The sequence below is a fragment of the Mya arenaria genome, chromosome 12, assembly GCF_026914265.1.
Source record: "Mya arenaria isolate MELC-2E11 chromosome 12, ASM2691426v1".
Classification (NCBI taxonomy): domain Eukaryota; kingdom Metazoa; phylum Mollusca; class Bivalvia; order Myida; family Myidae; genus Mya; species Mya arenaria.
The window spans coordinates 19,803,974-19,824,256 of NC_069133.1; the positions used below are offsets into that span (position 1 = coordinate 19,803,974).

Here is a 20,283-nt window from a genome sequence, read left to right on the forward strand (position 1 = left end):
CTTCAAAGTAAATGTAATAAGCCAAATTAAAAATATGTGCATTTAAATGTTTTTACATGCAGTATTTGGATTACCTCTTAAACATGACTTTCTAATTATAGCTGTGGCGAAATATATGTTTGATTTTATATTGGACTGAAAAATTAGACACCTTTAATGGCTCAAATTGAAAAGTTATTTATTCTGTATGATAACAAAGTAACACAATGAAGTCACCATTTTAACTGTCTTTACTTTACTTTTACTCAATTACACATTTTGGTAAACATGAAGATAAAACCAACAGAACATAAATCCAACTTAATAGTTCAAACCCAGGAACAGAAAAAAACAACTTGTTTTACTACATCTCTGTATATATTCAGTTTCATTTTATAAGTTTACCCGAGGAACTCATAGAATACAAAAGCAGGAAACCCCATGCAGAAACAAAACTACGTAAAGCTCTGACGGAGCGATGGGGCAATGTAATACATCAGACTTAGGCGGTGTATAATCAATAATTCTCGTGATATTAATGACACAAGCATCAGGAGTTGCATGTAACATATCCTTTAGTTGTTGCGAACTGTTATATAATTATCAACCACAAATTATTTCAATATAAACTTTTATAATCATAACATTGAGGAGTTCTACTATGCCAGTTTGTGGTACTTGAAGGGCAAAACTTTGGTAGTATTGCATGCAGCGGGAAACACAACCCAGGTGCACAACTTCATTGCCTGAACAACATTCCCTCAAGGTTATTTGACCATTACTCTGGATATGTGCAGTGGCAAACACAACCCAGGTGCACAACTACATTGCCTGAACAACATTCCCTCAAGGTTATATGACCATTACTCTGGATATGTGCAGTGGCAAACAAAACCCCAGGTGCACAACTTCATTGCCCGAACAACATTCCCTCAAGGTTATATGACTCTAGGTGAAATAATTTTTAGTTTGAAGCGACACAATTCAAAAATGCCAATTTTTGCTTATTCAAGGGCCATAATTCTGGATACGTGCAGTGGCAAACAAAACCCTTGGTGCCCAACTTTTTTGTATAAGAGCTAGCACTTTAAGTATCGACGAAGGCCAAAATATATGAGAACTAGAAGCACCGCAATACGACGAAACCAGGTTTTTGTTATGGGCAATCAGAAATTATAGCCAATTAATTTGTTGTATGACTTTATCTTTACTTTTATCAAAACGAGACGCCCCCCTCAAAATCAATCCCAAGCTAGCTCTTTAATAAGCTACCCACACACCAAGTTTAATCAATATCTATCAATGCTATCAAAAGTTATTTGGCAAAAAAAAAAATTCTATTCCAAGTAACAGTGACATTGACCGTAGCCCCTCTCCACTCAAAAGCAATCCCAAGCTAGCTCTTCACATGCTACCTACACACCAAGTTTCATCAATATCTGTCAATCCTAACTAAAGTTATTGGGCGGAAACCATTTTTCTATTTTTAGTAATAGTGACCTTGACCTTAGCCCCTCCCTACTCAAAAGCAATTCCAAACTAGCTCTTCACATAAGCTACCCATACACTAAGTTTCATCAATATCTATCAATGCTAACTTATGTTATTGGGCAGAATCCATTTTTCTATTTTTAGTAACAGCCGACCTTGACCGTAGCCCCACCACCCTCAAAAGCAATCCCAAGCTAGCTCTGTACATAAGCTACCTACACACCAAGTTTCATCAATATCGGTTAATGCTAACTAAAGTTATTGGGCAGAAACCATTTTTCTATTTTAAGTAACAGTGACCTTGACCATTTTTCTATTTTAAGTAATAGTGACCTTGACCTTAGCCCCTCCCCACTTAAAAGCAATCCCAAGCTAGCTCTTCACATAAGCAACTTACACACCAAGTTTCGACAATATCTATCCATGCTAACTAAAGTTATTGGGCAGAAACCATTTTTCTATTTTCAGTAACAGTGACCTTGACCTTAGCCCCTCCCCCCTCAAAAGCAATCCCAAGCTAGCTCTTCACATAAGCTACCTACACAACAACTTTCGTCAATATCTATCAATCCTAACTAAAGTTATTGGGCAGAAACCATTTTTCTATTTTTAGTAACAGGCGATCTTGACTTTAGCCCCACCCCCCTCAAAAGCAACCCCAAGCTAGCTCTTCACATAAGCTACCTACACACCAAGTTTCATCAATATCGGTTAATGCTAACTAAAGTTATTGGGCAGAAACCATTTTTCTATTTTAAGTAACAGTGACCTTGACCATTTTTCTATTTTAAGTAATAGTGACCTTGACCTTAGCCCCTCCCCACTCAAAAGCAATCCTAAGCTAGCTCTTCCCATAAGCTACACACCAAGTTTCATCAATATCTATCAATGCTAACTAAAGTTATTGAACAGAAACCAATGTTTGACAAAAGCCCGCCCGCCCGCCGCCCGCCCGCCCAACGACAACCTCATTCTAATAACCCGGTTTTCGTTGAAAACCTGGTTAAAAATCGGGAAAAAAACATTAAACCCATAGATGGGACGCAGTGAAGATTTTCAAAATCAAAAACCTCATGTTTGTTCTCAGTTAAAATTGTTTTGGTTATTGTAAACCTTGTGATATTTAATACCATATCATTTGTAATGCAACAGCCTTGTTAGTGTTTGTTCTCAACACATCAACATTTGCTGCAAAGTAAACATGTGGCATACTGCGAACAAACAGCTCTACCATTGCAACAGTTTGTACTATTGGTTTTTTACTCTGCTAAATGGCAGAGGGAGCTTTTCACACATTTAGAACAGCATTAACAGTGCACAATGATGCTACTTCACAATACGCATATTTTTACTTATTATTTATAATTTATACAAAATCATATTACATAAATTCTATCATACAATATCAAAACTTTGAAATAACTAGACAGTTTTTTGTTTTTATCAAAAACAGCATTCTCATGTGGTTGGAGTTCAACAGTCATATGACCTTTTAGTGTGACCTTGACCTTGAACCATTAAGCACATCAATTCAATATGATGAATATTTGTGGTGAGTTAATACAAAATCCTTCAGGCGATTCCAGAATTATGGTGCGGGACACAATTTGTGATGGACAGACAGACAGACATCTTGAAACATGTGCTCTGCATATCAACTAAATTTGGTGAGAATTTGTGGAGTGTAATTTCAAAATCCTTCAAATGGTTCCCAAGATATACAGCGGACACGAACTATAGTCATGACATTTGACCTCAAAGTATGACCTTGACCTTGAGCAGAGCTAGTTTTAACATGTGCTCTGCACATCGCCTCAATATGGTGAATATTTGTGGCAAGAACTTTCAAAATCCTTCAAGGGGTAAAAGAGAAATGGAGCAGCCCATATGACCTTTGACCTCTAAGTCTGACCTTCACCTTGAACCAAGCTGGCTGTAACATGCGCCCTGCATATCATATTAATAAGATGAACATTTGTGGCAAGTAATTTCAAGATCTTCCATGGGGTTCAAGAGAAATGGTCAGAAATGAATAATAGTCATATTAAATTCAAATGACTTTTGATCTCTATGTGTGACCTCAACCTTGAACCCAACTGAATGAAATATGTACTCTGAACATTGTCTTAATATGAGAACTTGTGTTGCAGGTCATTTCAAAATCCTACATTGGATTCAAGCTATATGGAGCGGCCACGAAAAAAGGTCATATCATAATCATATGACCTTTGACCTCAAAGTGTGACCATGAATTGAGCTTGTTGTAACATGCGCTCTGCACATCATCTAAATATGGTTAACTGCATTGCAGACATATGACATTTGACCTCAAAGTATGGCTTGAGCCAAGTTGGCTGTAACATTTGCTCTGAACATCGTCTCAAAATAGCGAACATTTGTGTTATTTATAAATCCTTCAAGTGGTTCAAGAATTATGGAGCCGACACGATTTTTAATGGACAGATGGACAGACATACAGACTTTTTCACGTATCAATCTTTGTAAGTTACTTTCCCATTACTACCATTATAACAAGAGCTGTCAAAGAGACAGCGCGCTCGACTATTCCGCCGCTTTTCAATGTAAGGATTGAAACGTTTTGGCAAAACATGCATGGATCACTGTTAGATTAGATTTCAATGCAATACATGATGTATTCACTGAGGTATTGACTTAAAAGTGTTTACATGCAAAACCTTAACCAGAATTTTTATGTCGAATAAAAAAGGGGCCATTATTTTAATTTAATGCAAACTGGAGTTATCTTATTTGGTTAATTAAGTAGGTCGAGTACCATTGTATAAAGTTTCAATGCAATCCATCAAGTAATTGCTGAGATATTAACCTATGTGTGCTTACATGCAAAACCTTAACAAGAATGTCTAAGTCAAATAATAAAGGCCCATAATTTGCATTATATTCAAAAATGTGTTATCTGGGAATACATATCTAATGTTTCAATGCAATACATGATATATTTTCTGAGATATTGACTTAAATGTGGTTACATGCAAAACCTTAACCAGAATTTCTAAGTCGAATAATAAAGGGCAATTATTTTGCATTAAATGCAAACTAGAGTTAACTAACTTGGTTAATTAAGTAGGTTGAATGGTTGATTACCATTGTATAAAGTCTCAATGCAATACCTCAAGTAGTTGCTGAGATATTAACATATGTGTGCTTACACGCAAAACCTTAACCAGAATTTCTAAGTCAAATAATTAAGGGCAATTATTTGCATTAAATGCAAACTAGAGTTAACTTACTTGGTTAATTTAGTAGGTTGGATGGTTGAGTACCATTGTATCAAGTATCAATGCAATACCTCATGTAGTTGCTGAGATATCAACCTATGTGTGCTTACACGCAAAACCTTAACCAGAATTTCTAAGTTGAATAATAAATAAAGGCCTATTATTTGCATTATATTCAAATAATTGTTATCTAACTTCATTAATTTAGTATGTAAGATAGTTGGGAATACATATCCAAAGTTTCAATGCAATAACTGATGTATTTACTGAGATAATGACTTAAAGGTGCTAATACATGCAAAACCTTAACCAAGGTGTGACGCCAACGTCGACGCCGATGCCAGGGTGAGTAGTATAGCTCTCCTTATTCTTAGAATAGTCGAGCTAAAAATATACCTACTAATGCCCTACTAACCCTAACCAACAAGCACTACCTATCAAATTTACCCACCATAAGGAATAAGTACCAAACAACTCAAGGAAAAACAATATGTCTCCCCATTTAATAGGGGAAACATAATTCATGTTTCTTGAATCATCATATATATACCAACCTTCCATTGCCAATATAACTCAATCGAGATGAGATACCTCCCTTTTAGAATTAAAAGTCAACAAACTGTTTTTTTCCCATTTATATTTTAGAGCAGCCAAATTCTGACTTAAATGGACTTCCAAAAAAAATTGTCATAAGACACAGCCATTTTTGTATTGGAATTCTGGGGAGAAAAATGCATCCTATACAAGGTAATTTACAGAAGTTTATGGGTTTTAAGCGACTCAAGTCCAGAAATGCCAGTTTTTGCTATTTAACCAGCCATTATAACTGCGATTTTACTACATTGGAAAGAATCCTCAGGTGCACAAGTTCAACACATCAATAAAATTCTGCCAAGGTTTCTTGACAATAGGTGAAATAGTTTTGAACGACACAAGTCCAGAAATGACATTGTTTTGATAATTCAAGGGGAATAGCTCTTGTTTTACTAAGTGCAGAAGGAAATGAAACTCCAGGTGCAAAACTTCATCACCTCAATAACATTCAATCAAGGTTTCTAAACTCCAGATGAAATAGTTTTGAGCTACACAAGATTGCATAAATGTCTACCGATGGAATCACTGACGCACGGGGAGACTAGGGCAAATCTTTATCCCCACCCAAAGAAAATTTGTGGGGGCATAAAAAGAAACCTTTAAACAAAATAAATATTTTGTTTTCTAAAGTTGGTATATCATTGCATTTAAAAATTATATAATTATTTCTTATCTGTCTGAAGGCGACTGGTGATATCTGTGAATAATGCCCAACATTTATTTCAATTAGCATGCTTGACACACTTTTAAAATATTTTACCTTGTTGATCGATAATTACAAAGGAATCCAGAGAGCTGATTGAATCTTGAGAGCCTAAAACGTCTTCGACATCAGCTGTATCTGAAACAGAAATGCTTAACATTGAACTTCAGACAGATAGTTACAGAACATATTAAATATGACTGGTTTGTGTAATCTTGTCCAATTGTCAGTCAAACAGCATTGCAGTTCAGTCTACAGCAAATCTCATGTTATCCAAAAAGGATTGAGCAGCTGCATAGTAAAATCATATAAATTTAAGAGACTTCTCTTTTAGCCTGCAAAGGTCATTAATAAATGAAGCAATAGAATGTTCACAGTAAACAAATAATTCAAGGCTTAAACTAGAGATTGCTTTTTTGAAAAAGCGCTTGTCTCCCCCATTGTGTGGTCGTAGGTGAGAAATAATCAATGATGGACATGAAATTTGTACTTTTGGACTGGAGACGAAGAAACATAATAGTCATCTACTGGTCATGACCAACCTGCACACAAAGTTTGAAGTTCCTGGGTCCAAGTATGAAGTTCCTTGGTCCAAGCTTTCATTAGTGAATGAGCGGAAAGAAGTGTGACGTACGGACTGGTGACCAACAAAATGTTTTTTATCTGAAGGTCACTTTGACCTTGCCCAACTGACCTCAAAATCAATAGGGGTCATCTAATAATCAAGACCAACTAGCAAACCGTTATTTTACCTCAAGGTCACCTTGACCTTTGACCTACTGATCCCAAAATCAATAGGGGCCATCAACTAGTCATGACCAACTGGCATACCAAGTATGAAGTTCCTGGGTGCAAGTGTTCTTTAGTTGTTGAGCGGAACCGTTTTTTCACCTCAAGGTCACAATGACCTTGGACCTACTGATCTCAAAATCAATAGGAGTCATCGACTAGTCATGTCCAACTAGCATACCAAGTATGAAGTTCCTGGGTGCAAGCATTCTTTAGTTATTGAGCGGAAACCGTTTCTTCACCTCAAGGTCACGGTGACCTTGACCTTTGACCTACTGCTCTCTGACTAACTAGCATACCAAGTATGAAGTTCATGGGTACAAGCGTCTTATAGTTATTGAGCAGAAATGACGTATGACGTACAGACTGAAGGACTGACGGACTTACTGACTGACGGACAGGGCAAAAACAATATGTCTCCCCATGAATGGGGGAGACATAATAACAGGTCAACAGTCTTTTTGGACTTGCTTCACATGAATGCATTGTCATAGAGGGCTTGTGTACCAAGAATTATACTAATATCTAGTTATGATTTTCAAATTAATGTTTTCAAGTTATTGCCAACCTGAATCTCTGCATAAAAACAATAACAACAAAGTAGGGGGGCACCAATCAACTGACAATACATTTAAATTATCTTACCCTTATGCGTTTTTTGTATATCAAGCACAGATGCTGAATCAGACAAAAAACAAAACAACCTATCTTTGTTATATAACAATGTGCAAGAGAGAGATCAATGTTAAAAAGCTTGACTAAAATTTTGAAGAAATTGGCCAGCATTTTCAACGAAAGCATTAATTTTAAAAGCAATTACAGACATTAAGAAACAGACACCACCATGCAAATTCTGTGCAGTGATAGCACTGTAATGACAATGAGGCAATCATATTAAATTTAGATCATTAATTTAAAAGTATGATTTACCAATGAATGTATAAAACAAGGGCATCACACAGTGCCAATGCTTATCTATTTTTTCAGTTAGACAAATACTTTAATCAAGAGTTATGGGCTTTGCCAAATGTGTAGGATTGTCTCTGGCAAAATTTACACCAAGTTTGATTTGAATACAGTCCAAACTCGCTGTGTCAACATCAGATATCTTGATTTTCCGGTTATGTCAAACTTTCTCCCCAGTCCCTAATTTATTCCTTCTAATTTCATTTATTAAAATATTACTCTGCTTATATCCATTTTTTTCAATGGATTTTTTTGCTCTGTTTAACTCATATTTCAGTCCCTGTGGTCGAATTTCACACATTTCTGTGTTCTTTATGTCAAACTGCAGATAGAGCTGTAGGTGTGAAAAAATTCATGACAGTTTGCGGCATGTCGTTAAATAACCTAACATGCCACAATAAGAAACTGTCACAGTTTTATACCTGTGTTTGTGTAATCAATAAACGTGAATTAAATGAAATAGACACAAACTAGAGCTGTCACAGGAGTGACGAATACCCCCAAATGCCGCCTGGACACAGGAATGGCAAACCATTCCTTTGAAAAGAGGCCATAACTCCAAGGTTACTGCCAAAAAATGTTCAAATCTGTCAAGCCTTTCATGAGTTATTGTCCGAAAACCATTTTTCTATTTTTAGTAACAGTGACCTTGACCCCACCAGCCCCAATATCGACATTGATCTGTATCTTCTGATGTTACACCTGTGTACCAAAAATTGTTCAAATCCGTCTAGCCTTTCATGAGTTATCGTCCGGAAACCGTTTTTCTATTTTTAGTAACAGTGACCATGACCTTGGCCCCACCAGCCCCAACATCGAACTTGACCTGCATCTTCTGATGTTACACCTGTGTACCAAATTTTTTCAAATCTGTCAAGCCTTTCATGAGTTATCGTCCAGAAACCGTTTTTCTATTTTTAGTAACAGTGACCTTGACCTTGGCCCCACCAGCCCCAATATCGAACTTGACCTGTATCGTCTGATGTTACACCTGTGTACCAAAAAATTTTCAAATCTGTCTAGCCTTTCATGAGTTATCGTCTGGAAACCATGAAAACCGACAGACCGACCGACCGACAGACCGACAGACAAGCCCACTCATATATACCCCCTCAAACTTCGTTTGTGGGGGTATAATAACTTCTTTTTTTTTCAATAATAAGTTTGCTGTTTGCTGTTTTACAGACAGAAATGTATTACAGAACCAATTCAAGTGCAGATTTAAACATTAGACAAAACTCGAACTAAATGTATTGGGTTTGGTGCTATATTTTTGTATTTCTGATGTGCCGAATGTTCGTTATCTCCAACTTTTTTCCTAGGTCTCTACGAGTTTGACATAGCAAGTTTTGACTGTATCTTACTTTATGGGTTTTTGCCAATCATTAATAGGTTAAAGTTTATTTGCATGATACTGTTGTCAAAAAAAGTAAGCTAAAGATGTAATCATTAAACAAGGTACCTAGGGGAAAACAAGATAAAAACAGAAAATGCTGGATTGTATGTAATGCTTGTATGATAAAGTCTATTTACTACCAATGGATCTATTTCCAAGCTCATCATTATCACTTTTGTCTTCCGTCTGCACTGGGAACAAATCCTTTTCCTGTCCATCTTTCTTTGGAGTCTGAAAACTCGCATTCGACTGGCAGTCCACAAGCTTTTTCTCAAGATCGTCTTCTGTTATCAGCATGCATTAAAGATAGTTTGAAGTAGATATTGAAAAGGGATACTTTACCATGTAACCAATGTTTGTGTTTTTGTCTTACTGCATTACGAACAAGAGCATATTAAGCATATGCAACACTCCTTATTTATTCTCCGTTTAAGAAGAGTCACAACTAACCAAATATTTCATATATAGTCATAAAACATGCTACCTCAGATTTATGTATCCAGTCAAACACTAACAGTGTCAAAATGGATATTAGTGTCAAGTTATAAATTTGACAGTGTCAAATCAGATTGATTATAAGTGTCAAGTTATATCTTTAACGAGTCAAGTCAGATCTAAGTGTCAAGTCATATCTTTAACAGAGTCAAGTCAGATCTAAGTGTCAAGTCATATCTTTTACAGAGTCAAGTCAGATCTAAGTTTTAAGTCATATCTTTTACAGAGTCAAGTCAGATCTAAGTGTCAAGTCATATCTTTTACAGAGTCAAGTCAGATCTAAGTTTCAAGTCATATCTTTAACAGAGTCAAGTCAGATCTAAGTGTCAAGTCATATCTTTAACAGAGTCAAGTCAGATCTAAGTGTCAAGTCATATCTTTAACAGAGTCAAGTCAGATCTAAGTGTCAAGTCATATCTTTAACAGAGTCAAGTCAGATCTAAGTGTCAAGTCATATCTTTAACAGAGTCAAGTCAGATCTAAGTGTCAAGTCATATCTTTAACAGAGTCAAGTCAGCAGAGTCAAGTCAGATCTAAGTGTCAAGTCATATCTTTAACAGAGTCAAGTCAGATATAAGTGTCAAGTCATATCTTTAACTGAGTCAGAGGTTTGGGGCCACACCTCAGAGTCAAGTCAAACCTTTTGAAGTGTCATGTCAGATCTAAGAGACAAGTCATATACTTAACCATGATATTTCAAATGTAAAAGTCAAGTCATATCTATAACAGTGTCTAATCAGACCTTAGTGTCAGGTCCTTCAGTTTTCAGTGTCAAGTCATATCTACATGTCAAGTGATATATTTAATAGTGATAAGTCATATCTATGTGTCAAGTGATATCTATTACAGTGTAAAGTCTGATCTCAGTGTCAAGTCAGATCTAATTCACAGGTCTGATCTAAGTGAAAATTCATATAAACAACAGTGTCAAATCAGATATAAGTGTAAAGTCACATCTTTAACAGTGTCCAAGTTGTGTCTATGATTGGGAATTTTTCATGATGCAGCCAAAAACATCAGCAATCACAAAAAGACTATGACAGTACTTCAATTCTATTTTATATTTTTTTTATACAATTGACTAGATGATTAAGTATGGCACATCTTTTGATTTGGATCAATTATGCCCTTTTATAATAAGATCTATAGGCAGTTGCAGTAAAAGAGCCAATAGTAGAAACAAAATATTTAAATTTTATCTTTATTTCAAATCCCTTCCAAAACATAATAGAAGCACCCCAATCCGACAAAACCAGATTTTTTTACCTGGGCAAATAGAAAAAAACAAAAGCCTTTCTCTTCACTTTTAAGAAAAAAGACATAACTGAAAACACTCTAGTTAAGTATTTTATGTGTTAAGTTTCGCTGCAGTATTCATACTAAGTTTCATGATCTTCACCCTAGCACCACAATAGCAATCCAAAGCTAGCTCTTCACAAAAGCTCCCTACTCAAGCTTGGATGGAAACCGCTTTTCCAATTTTGGTAACAGTGACCTTGATCCAACATCCTCAATAGCTATCCTAATTTCCCAACAACACTCATTTGTCAATCCTAGCAAAAGTTTTTGAGCAGACACCAATTCGCTATTTTAAGAAACCTTGACCCTACCCCCCTCAAAAGCAATCCCAAACTAGCTCTTCACATAAAATACCTATACACCAAGTTCTATCACTATCCATCAATCCTTAATAATGTTATAAGTGGAAAACATTTTTTTTAATCTAATTAACTATGACCTTAACCCCACCCCCTCTTAAGCAATCCCAAGGCAGCTCTTCACATAAGCTACTTACACACCAAGTTTCATCACTATCCATTATTCCTGACTTAAGTTATTGGGTGGAAACCCCTAATCAGCAATCTTAAACTTACTCTTTGCCTAAGCTACCTACACAACAAGTTTCATCGCTATCCATCAATCATAACCTAAGTTTTTGGGAGCAACCTTTTTTTTAATTTTAGTAACAGTGCCCTTGACCCCACCCCTCTTGCTAGCTTTTCGGATAAGCTACCTTCACACCAAGTTATATCACTATCCATCAATGCTAAATAAAGTTATTAGGGGGGAACCAATGTTCACGGCTGCGAGCCTGCTGCCTTGTCAGCCTGCCCAACGACATCCTCATTCTTATAACCTGGTTTTCATTAACCATGTTTTACATACGTGTGTTCTGAGGCCTCTGAATATGTGATGCTTGGGATTTCCCAACAGTTGTGTTTCCTTCTTCAGCTTTCTCTGCGTCTGTTTCTTTTTGGAGAATGCTTCCAGATGTATTTTGACTCTGCCAGTTTTCCTCTTTGTCTGAATCATTTTAGATGGGGTTTTATACCATGCAGTAAAAATTCATTCATTCCAAAGAATTAGTTCTACTTTAAAGTGACACTCTTATTCAAAATCAATACCTGTGTATGTATAACAAACAAACATTTTGAGTGATAAACCTTGAACTACTTACTAAATAAAGCATTTATGGTAAATATTATTTACTGATAACAAAACTGCAACCGTGTATTTAATAGCTGAAAACGCAAAAAAATATTAAATGATTGGTGAATGCTTAAAGATTTACTGTGATTTACTATCATCGTATAAGGAAGAAATACCGTGTATTCTGCACCTTTCTTTCAAATTAAACTCAGTTTCCTTCATAAGAACCATTGTCTTGACATTATTCATCCTTCTTGGTATATTTTAACATTTTCATTTATTTTGGTAAATCTTATTTGGGAGTAAGAGTGCATCATTAAAGGTGCACCTAGAAGTTGATACAATTTTTTTTTTAATTTAATGCGTTGTCATGATTAACTCATTTGACTTTAACAGTAAAAACAACCTGATTCAGGTCAAGATAAAAACTATTTGCCTTTATAAATGTGTTTTTTTTCTTTTTTAATTGCTAAGTGGCCACGAATTCCCCGGTTAAAAAAGCCCCAAAATGTCGCTATTTTTGTCTGTTCCTAAATCATATGCTTTTTTTTGTTTTAATCATTCAAGTCAAATCAGAATATAATGCATTTAAATAAAAACATTTTTTGCATCAAACTATATTGTGCGCCTTAAATACTATGGGCATGAATAGTAGTTATAAACAGAGTTTCATGGAACATACATCAAAACACATATGTTTCTTTTAGTTGAACAAAGGGCATAACTAATTATAAATGCCATAGTTTTGAGCCTTACTATCAAACATCCATGATAATGGCTAAAACATACTTCAACCTGAAATATCATGCCTGTAAATGGCAGAAAAGGAAAACAACTTTTAAGACAAGATCAAACTTCTCAATTTCGAACAAGTTCATTCATTTACAGTCAATATTTGTATGTAATAACTTATTACAAATAATAAATCAATAAAACAAATCTATACAAGTATCTGACTTCATTTTCTTATCTAAAAATATTGAAACTGTAATATTGAGCATGCTTAATTAGATGATCAGAACCATTGCGGAATTGTATTCAAACCTTCAAAAATTATTTCGAACGTGTAATACTTAATAGTGTTTTAAGTTTAGGCTAGTGAAATTGGGTTTGGGCTAGTAAAATTTCCTATATGGTAGCCCGAATGGGCTAGTATATTCCAATCCGAATTTCGTACACTGATGATGCCCCAAAAGAAGACTGATGACTCCCCAACAGGACATTCAAACTGTCAATGACCACCTTCAGGATCGTTTTACCATGGCAGCGACGATGGCACGTAATACAGTGGGCAGACACAACCACGCAATCCACCCACAGGCAGTGCGCATCGCCTGAGGGCCATGGGCCTGCTGAGTCTTCGTCCCTTGCAGGTTCTGATTCTTACCATATGGCACAGACAGACAATATAAGTGTGGGCCAGGCGACATTTGCGATTTGCAAGGGGGACTGGGACAATGTTTAATTTGTTAATGAGACACACATCAAACTACGTGGGAATTACAGACATGCTCGCGTATATCGCACTCGGGGTAAGCGGAACAATGAGAACTGTCTGGTAGAATTGGATAACTTCGGGGTTGGTTCCATTATGCTGTGGGCTGAAGTTTCCATGCACACAAAAAATCTAATTGTACCCTTTCAAGGAAACTTGAACGCGATGAGGTATTAAAATGACGTCATTCGGCTGGTTCTTCTACCTCATATCTGTGCCAATCGGGGTATGATGTTGGCACAGGATAACGCACCATGTCACGTGGCTAGTAGCACACAATTTATGCTTGTAGCAAACAATGTGCGAACACATGTTATTCATCAGATTTGGGCAGCCATTCCACAACAGTATCTTCACAGATACTTTATATAAATGAGCACAAGGTGCCTTGCTGTAACTGCCACAGCAGGTGGACATGCAAAGTATTAAAACAAAATCAAATATGACGTGATTTGATCTTGCAGTTTTTGTTTTAAGGGTGTCAATGTTTAATCCTCTCTGTTAAATTTGTTCTTGTGATCAAATTTCAATTAAGTTTTGTTTCATGTATTAAAAATAATTCGTTTTCAACTTATATTTGGTTATTTGTATTTTTCTCTGAAAAAATGATAAAAACTAGGTGGCCAATTAGAAATTCATCACAGTGTAATTTTCTCATAAAATTCAAATAGTTATTATTTACCACCACATTTTGAGTACAAAACATTGTGATACTTTAAACACAATTTTTTTTTTCCTTCGAAACTGCAATTGTTTACTGACAACTATAATCCATTGACTATGACACTAATTTAAACTTAAAACGTGTACATTAGAAAATCTGAAAAAGAATTGAAAAGAAAAACTATATTGTGTCCTGCAAAATATTCTCGATCAAAAAAAAACACTGTTAGTAAATAAACATCAGCTATTTTGCAATTACCCATACTGGATTTTGTCCCGGCACGAGGATGGATATTCTCTGAAAGTTTGCTCGCGAAGAATGTATAGAATGGAAATATCTTCAATAAAAATGCGAAGTCCACTTTGCAGGTTCAAATCTAGGTTAAGGAATTTCAAGAAATATGGGGAAATTCAGAAGAAAACAAAATGAATTTGGCATAGCTAAAAATATGTGCAGGAGCTTTTTTTTTCTTTTCTTTTTATAGATTTTCGATTTTTAGATGCGGCAAATTCAACAAACAAATGATCAATTTGTTGTGGCCTTAAGTAAACAAATGCTTTTTAAGAAAACTTCTAAAGCCAAAACATTTGAAAATAAAATAAAAAATAATACAGCAACAAAAGTATGTTTTTGACATTGTCATGGTTTTTCTGAATATCTCATATGTAGAGAATAGTCAGTTTGAGTGTTTCTATAAAGTGCTCCTTGCTTTGTGTCTTCCTTTTGGATTCATCTAGAATTTCCCCAGGCTTGGTAGCCCTATTAAGTAACTTGGGTCTTTTTATCCTACCTTCAATATTATCAACTGTTGTACTTTCACCTGATCCTGCATCTAATTTTGGATTAGCATTTTCATCACCTTCATCACCTGAACTATGCTGTTGAGTGGCTTCATGGCCGGAAGATGGATTTGCTTCTGCCAATAAAGTAAGCAATGAAATAAATAGCTTGTTAGGATACTTTAAACTTGATAGCTTGTTACGATACTTTAAACCAAGTTCAAGCAGGGGAATGTATGAATAATTGCGATTTTAAACATAGTTTATAAACATATACAAATAATATAAAGAATAAAGTGTTCCTCTGCCATGACAACCGCATTCTTCTAATCCATATGAACTTTCCCCAAATACCGGTAATACAGCTACAAAACTAATAGATATGATATACAAGCACCAAGGAACTCAAGACCCAAACTAGAGAACCAATAAAGGGTGGCAACATTTAGGCTCACATAAATGCTATAATGTATTTAACATTATCATGTTATGGGTTTTATGAATATATCATATATAGAGCAAAGTCAATGTGATGTAATGAGTATAAAATAATATCCTATGTATAGGAAGGGACGGTTGCTTTGTGTATTACCCTTTGGTTTATCTTCCCCAGGCTTTTTGGCATTTGGTTCCTTGTTTTTATTCCTCGTGGATGCTTTTGGTTTTTCTATTTCTGGGGGATGTGGTTCATGTAGCAATGGTTTCTTGACAATATCTTGGTCTGATTCATGAAAGGGTTTCTAGGGTTTGAACAACAAGAGCTGTCACAGAGACAGCATGCTCAACTATTCTGCAGCTTATAAGATTAAGGATTGCAAAGTTTTGGTGATATATGCACGGATCACTATAAAACTAGCTAATATGCAAACCCTTGTCAAGGATGAGTTTATTGGTTTATTGCAATGCAACTAGGGAAATTGGGTCCCGATTTTAATCGGAAAGTAGGGGGCCTCTTTTAAGCGAGGCTATAAGAAATTCAGAAAAATCAATACAGTGAAAATCAGTAATTTTTAACAAATGGTATTCGATTGACCGATTCATTGTCTATTGATGACACCCCAATAAAAGTGACAAGATCACACCCATCAGATTAAGAAGACCATCTGCTTTGTTTTGCTACGATGAACACTCCATATCTTCTAATTGGCAGACACTTGTTATCGGTACAAACCAATGGTTGATCACAGGAGACACATTTTGCAGCCTATATAATGAAACTATTTTGGATATTGTTCACAGTGTTATTTTGGCCATGTCCAAAATGAAAAAAAAATTACATGCAGACTAACTGGCAGGTTTCAATACACATTTCATTCCGCAATCATCAATGGTTATTTATTTCGCCTAATTTAAATTCCATCAACTTCAATGCAAACAAACACCTGCGCAAGTTTAACTTATTAACACATGTATTTGAATGTGTCGTGTGTGTCAGCTGCACATCAAACGGTACAATTTGTAACGTCAAGAGCCATGAGCGGTGTAGAGATCAAAGGGGTGTGACATTTATATGGTTTGTAATTAAATTGGTCAGTCAAATACCATATGATCCCATTTTACTCCCACAATTGCGTCTAGGCTGATTATGTTATTAAAAAAATATTAATCAATTATTGTTGTCTGAGAACTTTAAAATCATGGCCAAAATGTTCAAGTTTACTACAAATATGAATGAACCTTCGGTTGTACGAAAATAAAATGGCCTTTTTTTATTTTTAACCCCCACATTAGAAACCTCACAGTTGACAAGAAAATTGGTGATTTTCTTCAAGCAAATCAGCAAATTTAGTTGATAATAGATTGTTTGGCTTAAACAATATCACAGACTTGGTGAAATTTATGTCCTGGATTTGCTTTAAAAACAACCCATCTTAAAAATGAGTCTAAACAAAAAACTCCGAATTTCGTGGGAATAGCTAGGGGGATTGTCTAATAAGCAGATCGCCTTTAAGTCAGGAAAATATGGTAGGTCATCTGAGTTCAACATTGATATTTGATTTAAAAAGAATACAAATAATCCAAATCTTATTGGTGTAGCTTCAAAAATAAGAAAGTTGGACAAAAGGTCACAGTTAAGGTCATCCAAGCACAACATTGATATTTGTTTTATGGTCCAAATTGTATTGCTAAAATTTCAAAAATAAGAAAGTAGGTCAAAATGTCAAAGTTCTAGCATTTTCAGACATAAAGATTTTCAAAGATTTCCCTATACGGTTGAACCCCTTTGGCTCGAACTCCGAGGGACTGGCGAAAATACCTCTAGCCTCGAAAAATTTGAGCCAAGTGGTAATGCTTACCTTCAGTATAATGAAATGGGTCTTTTACATCCATTTCGAGCCAAAGAAGAATTTGAGCAAATGGAGTTTGAGCAAATGGGGTTTGACTGCATTAGAATGCAAGAAACTTGTGACCCGGGGCGGGGCCAGTTTTGACCCAAGGGGCAGAATTTGAACATACTCTGTAGATGACCACTAGACAATGTACAAACCAAATATCTGAGGTTTAGGACTCATGACTTTTGTCAAGACAATTATTTGAGTTTTTCTTTGCAGCAACCAAAGCTCTGCTTGGAATTCATTTCCTTAAACAAATGAGAAAGGTGAAGGTTGTTGTACACAGTCTCAATAATAAAGGCCCATCATTTGAATCACACATCTTAAATACCGTATAGTGTTATCTTTCTTCATTAATTAAGTAGGTTGGATAGTTGGGAACAAACTAAAGTTTTATTTGCTGAGATAATGACTGAAAAATGCTTACATTCTTGGTGCTCTAGACATTTCTATAATTAAAGGGCAAAAACTCTTGGGTGACAATTTGCTACTTATCAGCAGACTCATTGGAGGTATTATGCCCATACACATTCTGACCATATTTGATGATGATTGGACAAATGTTAAATTGTAAAATTATAATTATATTTGCTCGGACAAGACCAATTTTAGATAATTTCTATAGTTTAAAGGCAATAACTCTTAAGATGACTACAGTGATTTTGCAACTTATCAAACTTGTCTGAGGTACAATGTATTATGCACATACACATGTTGACCAAATTTGATGATGATTGACGAAATGCTTGTTATTGAAGTAATTGATTGGATAACCTACTGGATGCTGCATGTCCATGTGCAGCAGGTGAAACTATAATAAGTCCTGTCCTGACAGTTGCTGATGGTGTTTACAGCTGAATAATTAGTTGTTGTTTTATTTCATTTAATACACTCAACCTAATCTGGTAATGATTGGACAATATCTTATTAAAGGGCGATAACTCTCGAATGACTCAACACAATATAGGTTGGTCATCGAACTTATCTAAGATATTATTTCCATACACATTTTGACCAAATTTGGCGATGCTTTAAGATATTGATTGAACAAGACCATTTTTAGGTAATTTTTTAATAAAAGGGCGATACTCTCGAATGACTGAAGCGATATGGTTAATAATCAAAATTGTCCAAGATATCATGCCCATATTCATTCTAACCATTGGTGATGATTGGACACTTCAATAATTAAAGGGCAATAACTCTTGAACTACTCAAACCAAAAGGCTGATTATCGAACTTGTCTGAGATATTATGCACATTTTGACTTAATTTGTAGATGATTTGGACTAAAGCTTTTAAAGTCATTGATCCGACAAGACCAATTTTAGGTAATTTCTATAATTAAAGGGCGATAATTCTTGACTGGATTATGAAACTTGTCCAAGACATTTTGCTCAAATACATTCTGATCAAATTTGGCGATTATTGAACGAAGGCTTTTGAAGTTATTGATGGGCAAGACCAATCTTAGGTCATTCCTATAATCATTGGTTGATAACTCCTGAGTGTCATGTGCAATATGGCTGGTTATTTAACTTGTCCAACATATTATGTCCATTTACATTTGACCAGATTTGGTGTTGATTGGCCAAGAGCTTCTTAATTTATTAATCAGACAAGACAAATGACAGAGGTAATTTCAATAATGAAAGTGCAATAACTCATGAGTGACTAGAGCCATATGGCTGGTTATCGAACTTGTCCAAGATATTATCCGGATACACATTCTGACCAAATTGAGTGATGATTGGACAAAGGCTTCTAAAGTTATTAAGCAGACAACATATTGGACTCCGCATGACCGCACCAAACCTGTACACTGCAGGTAAAACTATAATACGTCCCTCTTTTTTTAAAACAGCTTATAAAAACAAAACGTATGAAACTGATGTAACCTACAATCCTTCAGCAGTTGTGTAAACAATAATTTAAATTTAGTTTTCTGTGATTTGAATGGCATAATTACTCAAATATGCTGCTTATCTGGATCTATGACATGTACCTGCATTTGTCCCACTGTTTTGTCCCATTCCTGGCTGGTTTGTTGCATTGTGCTGATCTGCTGTGGGCTCAGTCATTGGCTGTACGACTACTGCATCATGCGGATCTCCTGCGGGTTCAGGACCAGTCCTTAGTGAACCTTTGTTTGCATCGTCAGCACTCTCTTGTTCACTGGTGTGATCAGAAGGGTTTGGACTTGAAGCACGATTCTTTCTTTCCTCGTCTGTAAAATAACATGACAAATTGTATTGAGACAAACTAATTCCACACACAAATACATTGTACTAGCCTGCAAATATTTTGTATAAGTCTGCTCATTTTAAGTTATAGGGTTTTTTTCATATTGAATAAAGCCTGGGTCCGAATTCACAACAACATTAGTTTGAGTTTCAGACTCAGGCTAAAAATACTGAATTCAGAAAGAATTTCTAAAATCATATCTATATTATAACAAGTTGAGTTAAAAGAACAGATTCCTTGTAACCAGTGCTTTCACTGTCATTTGCATGGTATAAAATTGTGATAACTGTTAATATGTGTAAACTATTACACTAAAATCATTTTGGAATCAAACATTTTTGCAGTAAGTTTAACAATCGGATTTTGATTTCAGACATGATTTCAAAGATTTTACCATTATATGACATATTAGTATATAGAAACAAGAGGGCCATGATGGCTCTTTATTGCTCACCTGACTGGAATTTTTGAACCTTTGATGTTTTTATGAGAATGAATGAGTACATTGGTTTATGGCAATGCAACTTAATTTGTAATTGATTGTTACCAAATTTTGTAGTGGTTAAGGTCATCCAAGCGCAATTGTGATATTTGTTTTCTACACTGTACGAATGGTCTTAATTTCATTAATGTAGCTTTTAAACTAAGAAACTAGGTAAAACAAGTTC

The 20,283-nt window shown here is 35.4% G+C and overlaps 1 protein-coding gene across 1 annotated transcript in view; it reads right to left on the bottom strand.

Moving 5' to 3' along the window:
• LOC128211427 (uncharacterized) overlaps positions 1–20,283 on the bottom strand; it is a 112,916-nt gene that overhangs the window by 54,222 nt on the left and 38,411 nt on the right. The window contains exons 14-18 of the mRNA XM_052916206.1: positions 19,377–19,598; positions 15,050–15,175; positions 11,837–11,974; positions 9,316–9,459; positions 6,082–6,162 (exon numbers count right to left, since the gene is read on the bottom strand). Coding sequence (XP_052772166.1) covers positions 6,082–6,162; positions 9,316–9,459; positions 11,837–11,974; positions 15,050–15,175; positions 19,377–19,598 — 711 coding nt within the window. The remainder of the gene's footprint in view (positions 1–6,081; positions 6,163–9,315; positions 9,460–11,836; positions 11,975–15,049; positions 15,176–19,376; positions 19,599–20,283) is intronic.